Source organism: Lissotriton helveticus, chromosome 8 (assembly GCF_964261635.1).
Source record: "Lissotriton helveticus chromosome 8, aLisHel1.1, whole genome shotgun sequence".
Lineage (NCBI taxonomy): Eukaryota > Metazoa > Chordata > Amphibia > Caudata > Salamandridae > Lissotriton > Lissotriton helveticus.
This window is the reverse complement of record NC_136069.1, coordinates 80,490,771-80,507,686: the sequence shown is the minus strand read 5'-3', so window position 1 is coordinate 80,507,686 and position 16,916 is coordinate 80,490,771. Positions and strand designations below refer to the sequence as shown.

Genomic DNA, 16,916 nt, shown 5'->3' with positions numbered 1-16,916 from the left:
AGAAAACTAAAACTGCTTGTAATGTAATATCAGATTGCAACAATCAGGACTCTAGATTTTTCGTACTAATGCATAGTCAAATAGAAGATTTTATTTCCCACACCTAAGCATAGAGTCCATGCATGATCTGCTCACGCATTCCAGACCTTTTCTTCTCATTCTGGTATTAGTAGTGCTGGTCATTCCATTATAAATGCAGAAGTACAAGATATAGAATATGATAGAACTAAACCTGGACTGGATGATCTACTTGTGAGTGGAAACAAGCCTTTTAACCACACCCAGAACAAAAAGCTATTTTGCTTAAGCGATTCCCTACTAAAAAAGCTTCAGCATTGTGAAAAATATAGGACCAGTCTCGCATTAGGTGGCAGAATTTCAGATCTCGGTAGTTCACCCAGTTTGGTGGAAGATTGGTTATCTTTATGCACAGCAGATATTTGTTTACTGCAGAGATCATAAGTTCTACTTGTACATATGTTTGCCAGGTACTATCTAGTAGTGTTGTTGTCAGCTTTGGAGGTCCTGCATAATGTTTTGAGGACAGAGAGCTTGAACAATGGGTTAGTAGGACAAGGATAAACCACAATGTCCTGTTACAATAGCAGGTACTCAAGTATCAAGTCCATTTCACATTCGGTTACAAAACAAGCTTGCATCTCCTCACCATCTGCTCTACTACAGTTAGCTCTACTGTAATTTGCTCCACTGCAAATATATACAGCACAAAATTATCATTATGAAGGAAAATCAATTGCAGCATTTATCAAACAACCCCTAACCGGGGAACAAGTTAAAACAAAACCCTCCCCCAAGCCCCTATAGCCTGTGCGGCCTTGTAATAGCGTACAGTACATCACATCCAAGCCTATATTCTAGAGGAATACGACAACATCGGACAGGAAACGTCTAAGCATCGGGGTACAAGTCATATGGTAGTTAAGCCAGAAGGGCCTGGGAACCATGTCCCCCCCCCGCCCCCCCCCCCAGTTTGTGATCTGGATACTTCCTCGAGAACCGCCTCTCAAATTTTGCACCTCCCTCTCACCCCCATGATGGGCGGGGGAGGGAGGGGTGGGAGTAGAAAGAGTGCACGGTGCCTCACCCCTAAAGGCATGAACCAGCCCTCCCCACCTCCTGGGTCGTCACTGTGGTTTCCTCCTGAGAGAGGAGATATGTGGTTAGTGGGTTCCAAATGTCTTTTGGGCGGGACTTAAATGGAAGCAACTCGGCGTAACACAGCGATTGTTCTGGTCAGGTAGTTAGGTCCTGTATCCATTCCTTGAATTTAGGGGCTCAACCCCGCCCCCATTCAGAACACTGCAGCCAGGATGGTTCTGAATCGCCCAGCAGGCTCCGCATCTGCGCCCCTGTTGAAAGAACTCCACTTGCTAGCGGTGAGGAAAAGATCCTTTTTTAAGATCTGCTGCCTTACATACACAGCACTCAATGGTAGAGGTCCTAAATACCTCCCAAAAAGACTTATCAAACATGTTCCTAATAGAACTTGAGGTCTGGTACGTGTGGTCTCCTACAAATACCACGTATAAGACTAGGTTGTTCGGGAGGAAAAGCTTTCTCTTATCTAGCGCCAAGATACTGGAATGAGTTACCAGATCCCTTGCGTAAAATTGACAATTATGGCACATTTAGGAAACAGCTAAAAGCCTTCCTCTTTTACTTCATTCAGTCCTCTTCCAATCTCAGGATTAGTTCTAGCCAAGCGCTGAGATGCCCCCGGGTGATTAGTGCGCTATAAAAGAACGCATAACATAACATAACATTTGCAAGCCACTCCGCATTTGGCTATGAGGAATCCCAATGCCAGGAACTTTCTGTGCACAGTAACCGTCTTGTGTGCAACCCAGCAGCGCCACTACAGGGTCCGGTTGAAGCGGTAAGTCTAGCATAAGTGACATGCCCTCAAACACCTGTAGCCAGTAGTCCTATATCTGCGGGCATTGCCATGCCAAGTGGTAAAAATCCGCTCCCTCCCTGCATCTCCCACACCTATCCTCCTCACGTAGCCTGAACTTGTAGAGTTTAGCTCGGGTATAGTATATTCTGTGTAAAAATTTATAATGAATGACCCTCAATAAACTACTAGCAGTAAGGGCTTCCGTCTGTTTACAGCCGAATTCCCACTGGCCATCTGTTAAGGGTATGTCACGGTCTTTGTCCCATTCCGCTCGGGCAAGTGGGGTGAAAGATAGCGGGGCATTTTGTATATGTTTGTATAAGAGCGAGGTGACATGTCCCGGGGGTTCCGTTTGTAGAAGTGCGTGTAGCGGTGGTGGCTCCGAGGGATACGACAGTGTGGCGGCTCTCATGCTCTGCCTGAGCCTAATGTGCATAAAGAGGTCCATTTTAGTGGGAGCATGAGCGCCAAAAAGTTGTTCTCTAGTTCAGAAGGTGCCTCCTATATAAAGATCCTCCAATGTGGTGTGCATTAGCGCCTCTAAAATACGGCGACATTGCCCCGCATAGGTAACCTGCAGAAATGGGCGATACACCAAGGGCATCTTAGGTGAGTACAACATTGGGACATTTAATTTAACAAATGCGGCATGAATGGAGGCGGATGAAACCAGTACACACCAAAATGTGCCTGGGCACAGTAGTAATAAAATTCAAAATTGCGGACTTCAAACCCCCCCTAGTGTGTATGGCACCATCAGCGTGTTTAAGCTCAGCCTCGCTTGTCTGCCCCCCCCAGATTAGCAGAGTGACTTGCGTTTTTAGCGTCTTAAAAAAACCTCCCAGGATTGTACGGAATATTAGTAAAAAGATGTATAATTTGGGTAAGAGTCATTTTAACTAATGAAATCCTCCCGGCCATTGAGAGGGGTAAGGATATCCACCGGGTGATGGTGTCTGTTACTTTGGCCATTGTGACTCCGTAGTTATTGCACATCAGCTCTTCTTTGTCTCTAGTGACTCGGATTCCCAGATATTTATCTTCATCGCATTTCCAGACTAATGGGTAGTCTAGTTGGTGCGGCTTAGTCGCACCAGTAAGTGGGAATACTGCCTGCCTACTTGGCCCAATTTATGTTTATGCCTGAGATGACCCCAAATTAAGTGATTTTTCACAAAATAGGATTAAGATGGTCCTGTGGGTTCTTGATGTATAGTGTAACATCGTCCGCGTGTAGTGAGACTAGAAGCTGCCTGGAGGGATATACCAATGCCCGTTCTTTGTGCTGTTGTCTAATATTCGCCGCCAGGGGTTCAATTGCATGGGCAAACAAAATGGAGGAGAGGGGGCAACCCTGCAGTGTGCCTCTCGAGATGGAGAAACTAGCAGATTGGGTGCCATTTAGAAGTGCAGTAGCAATCGGCTGTGTATACAACAACTCCACCCAACCCAGAAAAGCAGAGGGCATTCCCATATATCGTAGGGTGCCGAGGAGATAGTCCCACTCCACTCCACTGAATCGAATGACTTGGTGGCATCGAGGAAAACCGCTACTGCGGAACTTGTGGGATCTATGTCCTGTAGCACTGCCAGGAGCGTTAGGAGGTTGTGGGATGTCGCACGATTAGGGATGAACCCAGATTGATCCTGCAGAACCATCAGGAGAGTAAGCCGGTTAGAGAGCACCTTCGCCAGTATTTTAGTATCACAGCTCAAAAGCGAAAGAGGGATGATAGGATTCACAATGGATTGGGGGTTTATCTGGTTTAAGTAGTGAGACTATCTGGGTCCCTCATGGTTCTCGGAAGGCACCCCTCCGCCCTGGCTTCATAAAAGACCTCTTTTAGTATGGGGGCCAGTTGCTTCAAGTATGCCTTGTAAAATTTTATAAGAAGGCCGTCCGACCCTGGTGCGCGCCCTGACCTCATTTACATTATGGCTAAAGTGATTTCGTCTAATTCCAATTCGGTGCTTAGAAATTCCTGTTGAGTGTCACTGAGCCACGCTAAGGCAGTGTCCTCAAAATATTGAGGGAGGGATGTCAAGTGTTTGACCTCTTTGAGAGGTGTATAATGCTTTGTAGAACTGCACAAATGTACGCATTCGGTCTGGGAGGTTTCTATGGGTTTCCCCGTCCGAGTCCCGTATTTCAGCTATATAGTTAGAGAACTTGGGTGGGCAAACTAGGTTTGCTAAAACCTTCCTTGGGCGATCCCCCCCCTCCATACACTTGTGCCATGATAGTTACGCCTAATTGCATTCTCGGTGTGCAGTACTCGCACACCCCACCCCACCCCCCCACCCCCTTCTGCGGAAGAAAGGTTCCGCTCCAATATTTTAATGTCTTTTTCCAGCCGGCTAAGCTCCCTCCGTATGTCTTTAAGGATCCCCCCCACCCTTTGAGATGCAATATCCCCTGGTCGCGACTTTAAAAGCCTCCCAGACTGTAGTAAAGCTGGGGACCGATACCACATTGCGGGTAAAAACATTTTATTTCTGGTCAGAGTTCGGTCCTGAAGACCATATCTAGAAGGTGCATAGGGTTAAAGTGCCACCGGGCATAAGGTGCTTGGTCCGTCTGGAGCTTTAGTACCAAGTGAACGGGCAAGCGGTCCGGTTCAAATATGTACGTGCCAGGTGAGTGACCGTATCTACCCAGTGTGCCATGCCCACTGATACAAATAAATAATCTAGTCTAGACCATGAAGAGTGGACGGCGGAGTAGTGCGTCCCCTCTTTTTGTGTGGAATGCGTGCATCGCCACGTGTCAAGGAGGCAGTTGGAAGACACAAGGTCCACTAGCAGTTTTTGAGTGGCCATGTAATGTGGTAGCTTTAGATCTATACATCTCTGGGAGAATGGTGGTGTTAAAATTCCCCCCCCCCCCCTAATAGGTAAGCAGAACCTAGCGTCTGGATCTTATTCCATAGTACAGTTAGGGTCAGGGGACCGTCTACATTGGGGCCATAATAATTTGCTATTGTGATGTCTTTAGAAGCTAGTCTTCCCCAAATCAGGCAAGATCAGCCCGAGGGTCAACGTCAGTACCTCCCAGAACAAAAGCTGTATTACGTTTAATAAGGACTGCAACCCCCCCTGGAGTACGTGGAATAAGACGAGAAGCAGCGGTGGGAGGCCCATCTAGCGGCACACACAGGTGCAGACGCAGGGTCTAGATGGGTGTTTTGCAAAAGGGCTATGTGAATTTGGTGTCTCTCCAAGTATCTTGTGACCCGTGGCTTTTTCTGTGGATTATTTAAACCCAGGACGTTCCAGGAGAGTATATGCATCTGGTTATTTATATCTGGCGTGTCAGTCATTTCCCCCTTTAAATAGTAAGGCATTGTACAATTGTGTTGAAAGCTAGGCTGCGTACAATAATCAGGCATTGCAGGGCATGACATCCCCTCCCCCCCCCCTTCTCCCACACCAACTTCCCCAATTTGTCGGGCATAGCTTACCTCCCTGATCAACTACAGACTAAATTAAAGTTTAACAGATAACAAGAGAAAGGGGATCACCCACACGGGGCAGACACTAGGGGCCAGCAGCATGCCAACTCCCTTCCTATGTCCGACCCACATGCCACCATATCTTCGTCAGCCTAGAATCATTTATGGGAGGAAGGTGAGTGCTCGGGCGATCCATTGTTTAGAGTCTCTTTGAACGCAATAGTTCGCTGGTTAAGGTCAAAGAAGAATACTACTGGGGGCCCAGGTAAAAATAAGCTTCAGTTCGACAGTGTGTAAGGTACATCTTCAGTCCGGAGCCAACAATGGAGATTGGGACCTGGAGCGTGATCGGGCGGTCGTCTCTGCAGGGGACTGTTGACTGCATCTTGTAAGGTAATCTTCAGCTTGGCGAGGGTTGGAAAAAGTGTTTTCCACGGTGAGCGATGCGAAGTGTCGCTGGATACAGCATCGTAAACGGGATATCCTGAGCTCGCAATTTCTTCTTAACAGCAGCATACTTGTGCCTCGCCTCTTATACCTGTTGCGTGAAATCTGTGTAGAAGGCAAGGGTAGTGTTTTTGTAGTGGACAGGTTTCTTCTCACGGGCTAAACGTAGCACTGTGTCACGGTTCCGGTAGTTGAGGAATCGGACTATCACCGGGCGTGGAGGTGCTCCTGGAGGTGGATGCGCGTTCAGGCACCTATGTGCTCTTTCTATCGTCATGTGTGTAGAGAAGGATTCTCTCCCGAACAGCTCCACTATAAGTCGTTCAATGAAGTCCTCCATTCGGCCCGTATTTGTCGTCTCCGCAAGGCCTAGGACGCGAGCATTATCATTATTTCACCAACAGCGGGCCTCTAAATCTTCATTTTTATCCGCAATGATCTTGAGGAGTTTGTCCATTTGCGAGACCCGCTCTATGCGGCTCAATCCTCCAGGTCAGAGATCCTGGTTTCGGCTTCTTTGAGTCTGTGGTCGCGCTGATCCAGTTTATGTACTACCGAATCCAGCCTTGCGTTCATGGTGTCCATTTTCGTGTCAAAAGCGTCAGGCTATTTTTCCTACTGAGTAGTAGCACCTTCCAGTCTTCATCTTGGCTTTCCACCACCTCCGATTCCGTATGATCCGCGGAGCCGGGTTTGGATGGTTTGCGCGCTACGAAGGGGAGTTTAGATTGCTTTGTGTCTGTTCTGCCCATCGTGCCCTCTGTATTGCAGTTGGGTCCAAACGACAGAAGTGTAGAGGATCTCGGACTCTTGGGAAGCGAAGCAGTGTAGGCTCCGTCATTTTATACCAAAAAGGCCACTGCTGTACTGCCCCCTCAATCTTGTCTTGCCGCGTATAGCGCCTAATCCAGGTTTCTGCTCTGGGGTATAGTCCTCACACAGCGCGGTCAGTGCCTGTATTTTGGAAAATGAAGGTGGATTATGAAGTATCTGCCCCCTTTCCTCGCACGAGTGCACTGTCGGCAGGTAGTGCGAACAGGTCCCCCTGGATAGTAAGGGCGGTGTCCTCTCAGCCCCCCACCGCAGGGGGAGGCAGCGGGGAAAAGCGTCGCCTCTCTTCAGGGCCGCGCCGCTGGCGGCAGCACCACTCACACTGGCTGGATCAAGTTCAAGTATTTATATAGCGCACTACTCACCCAGAGGGTCTCAAGGCGCTTGGGGAGGGGGTTAATTATTTGTCGAATAGCCAGGTTTTAAGTTCTTTTCTGAAGGAGATGTGGTTCTGTGTAAGGCGGAGGTGAGTGGGGAGTGAGTTCCAGGTCTTGGCCGCCAAGTAGGAGAAGGATCTACCTCCCATGGTGGATCTTTGGATACGCGGAACTGTGGCGAGGCCTTGATTGGAGGATCTCAGTTGGCGGGTGGGTGTGTAGAAGGATAGCCGAGTGTTGAGGCATTCGGGACCTAGTTTGTAGCGGGCCTATGCTGCCATTTTGGAGGCCGACGCGCGTATGTTAAACACAGTCCCTACGCGCCTGGACTGTAGCGTGGCCCCCGAACCGCAAACAGCTGATAGTTTCCCGCTGAACCCACACCATCCGCAAAGGGTGCGACACGTTGGTAGAACTTCGAAGGACTCCAGCTACAGCTCACCAGGTCAGGGAAGATAGTTTGGGGGATCCGCTGTCTGACGCGACGAGCGCAGCTTCGTATTTATCTCCCCATTTGCGACTCCTCACCTCGGGAATGCAGGTCCTGGCCAAAGTGGTGCGCAAAGTTAATTCAGCGCCGCTGACAGTGCTGTGCGTTTCAGTGTTGACAGGGCGTGGGCCACGTCTCCGCCTCAGGCTGCGGTCTTGCGTGACACGCGGGTCTATCTCCCCGCTCCAGGCTGCCAACGTAATCTCTGGCACTGGGATGATCAGCTTTGTATCGTACCGCAATCAGCACTGGCACAAATCACATTGAGTCTGTTGGACCCCCGGGGGTTCCGGAAGCAGTTCGGCTCAACGAAGATCCCTGAAAGTGGCTCACGATGAGTCTATAGGATGGCGAGAGCCTTACTGGTGTGCAGCCATCTTGGTTGCTCACCACCTAGCGTCCCTGCGTACTGTAACTGCTTTAAAACAACTACACTTTGACCTACACCCATAGAATAACTCCACTAACCACGTTAATGCCTAGAAAATCACTTTCCAGGTCATAATGATCACATTTCCACTGCATAATCACACATACATACCACCCATCTGACGCTTTTAGCCCATGAACTTTAAGATAACCTGCTCTCACCTTCAATGTTTTACCCTAACTTCCCATTTTAAGTGTTCACTATTGTATGATGCCCAACCCATTTGCTTTAAAACTGCAGTAGTCCTACCCTCATTAAAGAAACGCATGACGGACACAACATCTAACTACTCTTCGTCGTCCGCTTCCCTTCTTCATAATACTTAAGCCCCTCACCGCATAAAGTGCAGAGGAATGCACAGAAACCCTGTCAGTGAACAGGTTAAAGGCCTTGTCTAACTGCCTGCCTTACCACTTTAATGTTTAACCCCTCCCAATTTGGCTTCTGTATCCACCAATCAACTGAACCTGCTCTCAGCCAACTTCTTCACCTCAGCACACCATAAACCAACTAGCCTACATCTCCTGATCTTCAAAACCATACAGGGGTCAGAGCCAGGTTACTTTTCAGAGACTCAAAGTCGAAAACGTCTTTATTCTGCAATATTTTGCCATAAAAGTATCAAATCATCAATACACAAACAATAAAACATGTTCTTTGATTTTTTTTTTCTCTTGTCTGAAGGGGAGGGTGTGATCTATCTAGGTCCAGGTCCAATAGCGCGTTCCAGTCCCCGCCCAGCTTCCAGGGGATTCCGACCCAATCCGATAATGCCAAACCCACTCTATGCAGAAACCTGTCTTGGTCATAATTCGGGGCATAAATACTGCCCAGCACTATCAGTGTCCCATCCAAGGTACCCTTCACTACGATGTAGCGGCCCTGATCATCCAGCCTCCTCTCAATTTCCACGAATGGCATCCCATGTCTGATCCAAATAGTCGTCCCTCTGGAGAAGGCTGAGTACGTCGTGGAATAAATAGTACCCCTCCACTTCTCTCTCAATTTCTGAGCTTCTGCCTCCGTAAGATGGGACTCCTGTAGGAATGCAACCTGTGTGTGATGCCCAAGGAGAAATGAATGCATCCGGTGTCGTTTCTGTATTGCCCCAAGCCCTCGCACATTCCAGGTAAGAAATCTGTATGACCCTGCAGTCTCAGCTATAACCATCATTTATCAAGTACGGGAATATCAATAGTCCCAGGGAGTTACACCAGGCAAAGAGCGACCAGGAGACCTCATGCCCCAAAACCCACTCTGGGAACAGAACAAACTTGGCACAGCAGGAGAACAATGCTGGGCCCAACATAAGAACAGTAAATAAGTATGTCCAAATTCTGGTGCATACGCCAATGGGGGGGCGGCTAAGCACAAGTACAGCCATCTTGTCGTTCACACCGGGCACCGCTGGCTCAACGGTATTCCAACCCGGGGAAATAATTAAGAATCTAGTCTCAAGCAACAAATGGGGATATGTTTGCGGAAGAAGCGGGCAGCTCGTCGAAGGCTAATCTTGACCAGGGGCGTTTCCTCTATACCCAAACCCAGTGGGAAAGGAGCCTAATGGAGTCCCCCTCTAACAATTCCCCAACACAGTGGATACACAAAGGAAAAAAAAGGGGGATATTTAAAACAGTGATCACTAATCACATCTTAAAGGATACCATGAATCACAACTATGTGGGTCCACATCAAGTTGGTCTGTCCGTTTCCTTCATTATCGAGCATGTCGTCCGCTGCATGGGGCGTGACTGTGGGGAACAGAACTGCGCTATGGTCCGAATCAGAATGGACAGTGAGTCGTCGCAATTTTATCCATGTCCTCTCGAAATGAGCCGACCATTGCCAACACCCCCAGTTGGTTTCTCCTCTGCTGTTCCAGCGACGGGCCCGAACGGCCCGCTCCCCTGCCAGTCCCTGGGGAGCCTCCGTCCTCTTGCCCAGAATCGCCCCTCGGATCATCAGCAGCTCTCTCTTGGGTAGAGTCCTGGCTTCCCTCTATGCCCATCACCTCCAGCCATTCCTCAACATCCGCAGGACTCTCAAAGAAGTGTGTTTTCCTCTCATGTATGATCTTCAGTCTGGCAGGAAAAAGGAGTACGTATTTCAGCTTGGCTGCCTGGAGCTTCTTCACAGCTAGGTATGAAGAGCGCTGTTTATGGACCACGACCGTGTAATCCGGGTAGAGTGACACCCGCTGGTTTTCATATTGTATAAGGGACTTCTCGCAGGCCTTCTGCAGCAGAACGTCCCTATCTCGATAATTTAAGATCTTCACGTTCATCGGAAGTGGCGGTCGGCCAGGTCTGGGTCGGCCAGTCGGGATTCTATGCGCCCGCTCCACGCAGAAGTAAGTATGGAGATAAACCTTCGGCAGCCACGTGGTTGAAACCACTGTTCCATGAAATACGCGGCTCATGGCCCCTCACAGCGCTCCGGCAGGCCTATGACGCGTATATTATTGCGGCGGTTACGACCCTCCGCATCCTCCACCCAGTCCAGCAAGGAGGTGACCTGTTGCTGCAATTGTTGGATCGAAGCAGAGTGGTCCGCCACCGTCGGCGAAAGATCTGCGAGAACAAGGCCTTGATCCTTCACCTTATCCGTCAACTTAATATGATCTTCTTTCAATGGTGACAGATTCGTAGTGAGGGCCCCCAGCTGCTACTCCATCGCTGATCTGGATTCCCTTATTTCCTTTAGGATTAGATCCAGCTTGTCTGTCGACTGTTCCCCGGTAGGGACAGCCTCTGTGGATCCCGGTAGGGCCCGTCTATCCCTGGCGCCCACCGTTGTACACGTGGCCTCAGAGCCTCCCTGGCCCTCAGTCCCTTTTGCTCCTTTTCGAACCATGGTGGTCAGCAATCAATCCTGTTCAATCCCTAAGGAGAGAGCGTCTTTTCCACCGGGTACCATCTCAGGGAGAACTCCCTTTCAAGGCGTCTGTCGCAAAGCCCCGCCGAGGGACGCACTAATGGTAGGGCAAAGATCCGCAAAGTCCAGCAGGCGGAGTGCGAAGAACCAAGACGCCGCAGGGCCAAGGAGAAGGACCCACCAGGGTGTTCCTGTTCGGCGGTTCCGCAACCTCCCAGAGTCGTGACGAGGATGGCTCTCTCGTCACTTCCCGGTTCAACCCAGGTTCCCTCTAGGCAGCAGGCTCCAGGGGCTGGGAGTCAGGACGGCCGTCGTCACCAGGGGGTGCGATGTTGTGAGGGTAGGTTCACCACCCAGACCCACCGGCCAGCCTCAGGTCCGCACCACACGATATGAAGCTGGTGCCACTGTAGGTGTTCTCTTCCACGCCGTAGCACTGTGTTAGTCCTGCTGTGGCAATTCAATGCGTTATATCCCACCAAAAAGAGCACGCCTTAGTCCAGGGGAGTAGCGAGGAGACCCCACGGCGCCGTCCCGATCTGCTGTCAGCAGTTGATCTATTGCCTCCCCCGCCTGTCGGGTCTCTAATAATCACCTCTCCTCTCTCTCCACCGCGGGGCCTAGGCCGCCATCAGCCCGTGGGGGTGCCCAACGCCATCCGCCATTCGCACACCTTCAGCTCCCAGAAAAAGTTCAGCGCTTGCCACAGACGGTGTGTCCCAGGGTGTCCTCCCCCACGCTCACCTCAGACAGAGTGTCGTCGCACCCTGGCGCTCTGTAGCAAGGCCTTCAGCTACCTCCAGTGCCCGGATGAGTATGGACAAGGCGTCGCCATTATGGGTGAGTCCGGGCATAGGGGGCAGGCTGGCAGCGTCGCGATCCCTCGCTGCTGTGTGACTTTTACCTCAGCGCAGGATATTTGCAGGCGAAGCGTTGCCTCTTCGAGCTCCAGACCAGGGTGGGCTCCGATTCGATCACCTTCTCAAGCGCCATCCGGCTGCTTCCGGCGCGGTGGGCCCCAGCCACTCCGGGCACCACTTTCACTTTGGGTCCTGGCCCCTCGCACGGGACTCCACCGCAGCTCCTCACCATCCGCACTGAGCCCGCAAACGGGAGTTGGGTTCACTTCAGGGCTGCCGCATTGCTCCCCGCGCTGCACGTAGAGTCTGGGCCCCCACAGACGCCCCAATCAGGATTATGTCCCCAGGTGGAGCCGGAGCTCTAACGGCAGCAGACCGCCATCATGGTTGGCTAGCCACGCCCCCCAAACATGTTCTTTGATGCTTCCCAAATACAGTTAAGGGATAATTATCAGTGAAAAAAAACAATATAAAATGGAAGTGAAAAATCCTACGCAAAATAGTTTACATTAAATTAAAAGGTTACCTGTTCATATAGTTTTCTTATTTGTAACGCACTCTTGATAAAATTCAATACTGCAAGACATATATGAATCGAGGAAAGCCTTTGACAAAACTCCACAGAAGTCAAAAACTGTTTAAAACCAGCCTGGCGCAATATAGGTGTTAAAAAGGAAGATCTAGGGTTTGCATATAGAGGGCAGAACGAAATTGAGTGACTTGTGCATTGTTTGGAGACATGGTTACAACGGCATGGCGGCAAATCACGGTTCCATTTACACTGGATAGGTGAGGACACTTTAAATTGTAGAACATTGAATCCAAAAAAAAGTTTAAAACAGGCAATTAAAAAGGTTTTCAAACTAGAACAGATAAGGTTCTGTATTTTTGAGTGTGACAACAGACAGGCCTCCACGATCTTCAGGGCCAACATGTTACGTAATCTATTTATACAGGACTCTACAAAACGAGATTTCACAATATCCTTTGCATCACCCTTAAATCGATGAGGGTTGTGTGAAAGTTTCTGGGAGGCCTAATTTATAAAAACCTGTTTTTACATACACCAACCATGGTATCTTGATCACATTTTGAAGGGTTAAACAATCTAGGGTGCACTCGTGCATAAGCCCGCTATGGGGGTTCAGCCAACTATAATCCAGATTAAAAGTGGGGGTAATTTTAACTGGTCTTCTACAAAGTGAAAGCGCAAGTCTTCATGACAAATAAAACTTCCAGTGCTTTTTGGAGATGCCAGTAACCTGCGTGTGAAACAGTTTTCAGCGCGCCGTAGTACATCTACATTTTGGTACCCCACCAGACACGTACATGGTGGCGGAAATACATTTTGTTCGAAATAAAGTGATCTCTGGCAAAGGTTTGTGGTTTAAAATCCTTGAGAAATTAAAAATAGCACATATTTCTAATGAAATCACAACTGGGTAAAAACAGGCTATCTATCCAGCTTAAGTTGGAACTAAAAGTAATATACAGATAATTAAAAACGTTTGCCTTATTAAGCACGCCCCCCCCCAATTCTGAGGGGCTTAGATATTTTGTTTGTAGACCCACGTCATAATATAAGATTTTGACTGATTTATTTTAAGATCTAGTCCCGCCATAAACTCTAGCCCCTCCCTAAACTCTGTGAAATGATCTAAACAAAAATTATGTAAACTATTGGGTGTAAGCACAAGCAAAATCGCATTGTTTGCATATAGAAGGTTGGGTAATGGTTGCCTACCCGTCTTTGGTACAGCTGCATTTGCTTTTAATAGATGTTCGGTTATGCCATTGATGAAAACAAAAATGGGGCAAAAATGCAGCCCGGTCTTAACCCTCTACAGGATTCTATTGGTGAAATTATTCCCCCTCTGGGTCGTAACAAACAGCAATCTTTAAATCATAGGGCAAATGTTTTACCAAGGAAAAAAGGTCTAATTCGAAAGCACATCTTCTGCATTATTACCCACAATTTTTCCCTTTTGACGAATTCGAAAACGCTTGAAAGATCAATAAAGTCCAGATGGACTGCCCCTCCTTTAGCTTTTGCATATTTGCTGATGAGGTGCAGATTTAGTGTTTGCTCGATGGTACCAATACCTGATCTAAACCCAAAATGTACAGGAGTTAATCTTGTTTTCCTTAGTCCAGGTTTCTAAGAGCACCAGGATTACCCTCCTTAGAATTTTAGCAGTAGCATCTATTAGGGAGATTGGTCTATAACAGGTTGGTGATAATTTGTCCCCTATTTTAAAAAAATTAAATAAAAACCTTATCTTATAAAGACAGTCTAGCTCCATGATTCTGGAATCCTACCCTCCACAGCACTTTTCAGGATATTAGTTAAAATTGGTCCCATAGGTGGGTATCTGTTTTAAATAGGTCCACTGGCACCAAGTCAGGCCCAACTACTCCTCTTCTAATCTCATCAGTATACTCAGGATTAGGAAAGCCACCTATGGTGGCAGAGCCTTCAGCATAGCGCCAGCTCATCTGTGGAATAGACTACCTACTGACATCAGAAAAATAGATGAACTGATGGCCTTCCGAAAAAAGGTGAAAACATGGCTTTTCCCTAAAATCTAACTACCCAGAATCAAATGATATCCTTTCCACACCTAATGCACAGCGTTTCAGCTATATGCACAGAGCGCCAGGATGCCCGTAGGGTTGCAGAGCGCTTTATAAATAAATAATCCAATGCTATGTGCATGGATAAAGGGGCTGCGGTAAGACTGAGAGCGGCAGCCCATGTGGAGAGTCCATCCGCAGGTACCCGATCTAACTCTGGCTGATGAAAGATTCCTGGAGAAGGAGTTACCCTCTCAACTTCGGTGATCAGACTCTCTAAATATCTGTTCCTGTGCAATTTAAGATCAGCCAACCAGTATCATACCCTTACAACAAAACCACATTGCACCCCATCCAGATTCAGAATTAGTGACCTTTTCTGACGCTATGACTGGAATAATCAGTAGTCACATTTTAGAACCACCCCTACACTGCAGGCCTTTAAATCTAAACTAAAAATACATCTCTTTACACTGTAAGACAACTCAGAAAAAAATGTTTTCCACACAAGGGCCTCACAATGCAAATATGCTTAACATTACTTTCTTTGGCAACTGTGCGCACTCTGCTGCACATTATTTCATGTGCTCATTTGTCCTTGCTGTTCTTACTCTCCAAAAGCTTATTTTTACTTTTCCTGTTATTCACTCATTGGTTTATTGTAGTACACACTCCCCAGCGACTGTCATACGTACAAATGTCTAACTGGCCTTACATGCAACCATCTCTGTTTGAAATATTACTTTGGCACTTTTTTTTAAGCGGATGATTATCATATGCGAAGTTTCTCACAATGTCAAGTGTTGGTGCGGACTGCGGAATGCTGCACGGAGAAGCAGATTGCCTGCTGCATCTCAGCAACATTGCTTTTAGTTCTGGCATGAATAGCATCTTAAAGACACTCACGAGCAGAGGCGCAACAGCAGAGCTTTAGGCTCAATCCACCAGTAACAAAAAAAATAAACTGCAGGACCGAGCCTTATATATAACCATGGTTTAATATTATAGTTAGCAGAAGGAGCCAAAGAAACTTGACAGTTAGATGGCCAGTTCATATCATTCCACTCTACCTCAGCTTGGTCTGTTAACTTCTAGCATTTAAGTATCTAGTGGACGATAATTAAACTGGTGTATTTATTGCCAATTACAATGAGGAAAGATTGGTGCTCAGTCTGATCTACTGGACGTGAGAAAAACCTGCAACTCAAGTTGCGAGACCTTTCACATTCAGTTTAGGGAAAGGCGGAACTGGTCATGGCAAGTGTTTCTCGTAAGAGTCAGAAACTGGAAGGAAGTGGTTTGTCCCTCCCCCTTTAATTCTCCCTTAGATACAATAATGTACAGTATGATTCAGCTTATTGTATTTAGTAGTTTTTGTTAAAGATGCGGTATAGTTAAAACGATGTTATACTGGCAATTTAAAGAAATCCAGTGTATGTGTGTATTTGTAAGGCTCTAATTACCGATACCATACAACTTAAGCAGAAGTACTCGAAGGGCAAGACAAGGTACTGACTGGCGTCCACTTGGGAAAGATCTCCCCACATTATGTGCATATCTATTTGTTGCAATCACAGCGACAGTTCGCTAAGGAAGGTACAAGAAGGGACATTGGACACCGTGGTTGCCCTTTTTTGGCCTCCTGACGGGTGTGTACTGTGGGTGGGACACAAGGACAGGGCTCACTCTGGAGGCCTGTCACTTCACTCGCCGGTGGTGTCTCCTCCCTCGAACAAGAGTTTAGATTGGTCGAAACTGGACAGAGTCTGCTCGAGAATGCTGTAGTGGTGTGACTAAAAGTAGGCAGCTTATGGCTAAACTAACCCACACTGGCAGTGCCACTACTTGGAGCAGAGTCTCTGTCAGTAAAGTCCTTCTGATCTGAAATCCATTAAGTGAGACGTGCCAAACCAACAATGTTGCTTTAGTTATTGTGTTTTTTTATGACTCTCGAGGTCTCTCCGTCAGATACACGAAATAAGCCCTCCCACCTTTACCCAACCAGACTGGAGCAGTGTATCGCCTCTACAAGGCACTCCGCCGACAGACACCTTGCCTCAAAGCGCGTGAACTCACCCACCGATCACCTCCACCCATATACCCCAGCACTCACCCCTTCATTGTGCTGGGCCCTCGGGGAAACTTCCAGAAGGCACTAGGCTCCCGCGGAGCACCGCGGCACGGGGGGGGTGACCGATTACGGCCTGTTTGGGGCAATGCTCCGGGGTGAGGCCTCCTCCTCCTCCGCACTCTCCCTCCACATGTGGATGGCGCTCCTCACTCTCCAGCCAGACACACCTGACCTTTCACCCGGCCCGCCTCCTGCGCGCGCGCCCTCAACCATCCAACCGCCAACCCTAAAAAAAAGCCTGAGACCCAGGCGGCGAAGCTCCACCCATACCGAGGACAGTTCTCTGCAGCGGCCATCTCAGAAAAGAAACCTTTACTGAGCGCCTGATACAGCGCGCGGCTCAAACATGATTTTGTCATAAATAACTGTCGTTGGTTTTGAAAAGTTTCTAAGTACGCAACAGTTTGAATAACATTCATATACAGGTGAATTAAAATAATATGAAACGAACGCCAAAAAGGAAATATGTATCCTGCAAATGTCAACAACAATTCTATAACAAATATGCCTACTCGATGAATGTCAAAGCACC

At 48.1% G+C, this 16,916-nt stretch overlaps 1 protein-coding gene across 2 annotated transcripts in view; it reads right to left on the bottom strand.

The window, feature by feature from the left end:
* Nucleotides 1–16,612, bottom strand: part of NAA50 (N-alpha-acetyltransferase 50, NatE catalytic subunit) — a 114,919-nt gene extending 98,307 nt beyond the window's left edge. Inside the window, exon 1 of one of the 2 annotated variants that reach the window (XM_078656674.1) lies at nt 16,367–16,612. In XM_078656674.1, coding sequence (XP_078512800.1) covers nt 16,367–16,374 — 8 coding nt within the window. In that variant the 5' untranslated portion in view covers nt 16,375–16,612. The remainder of the gene's footprint in view (nt 1–16,366) is intronic. The other variant, XM_078656675.1, reaches the window with a different exon arrangement.
* Between the last annotated feature and the right edge of the window lie 304 nt (nt 16,613–16,916).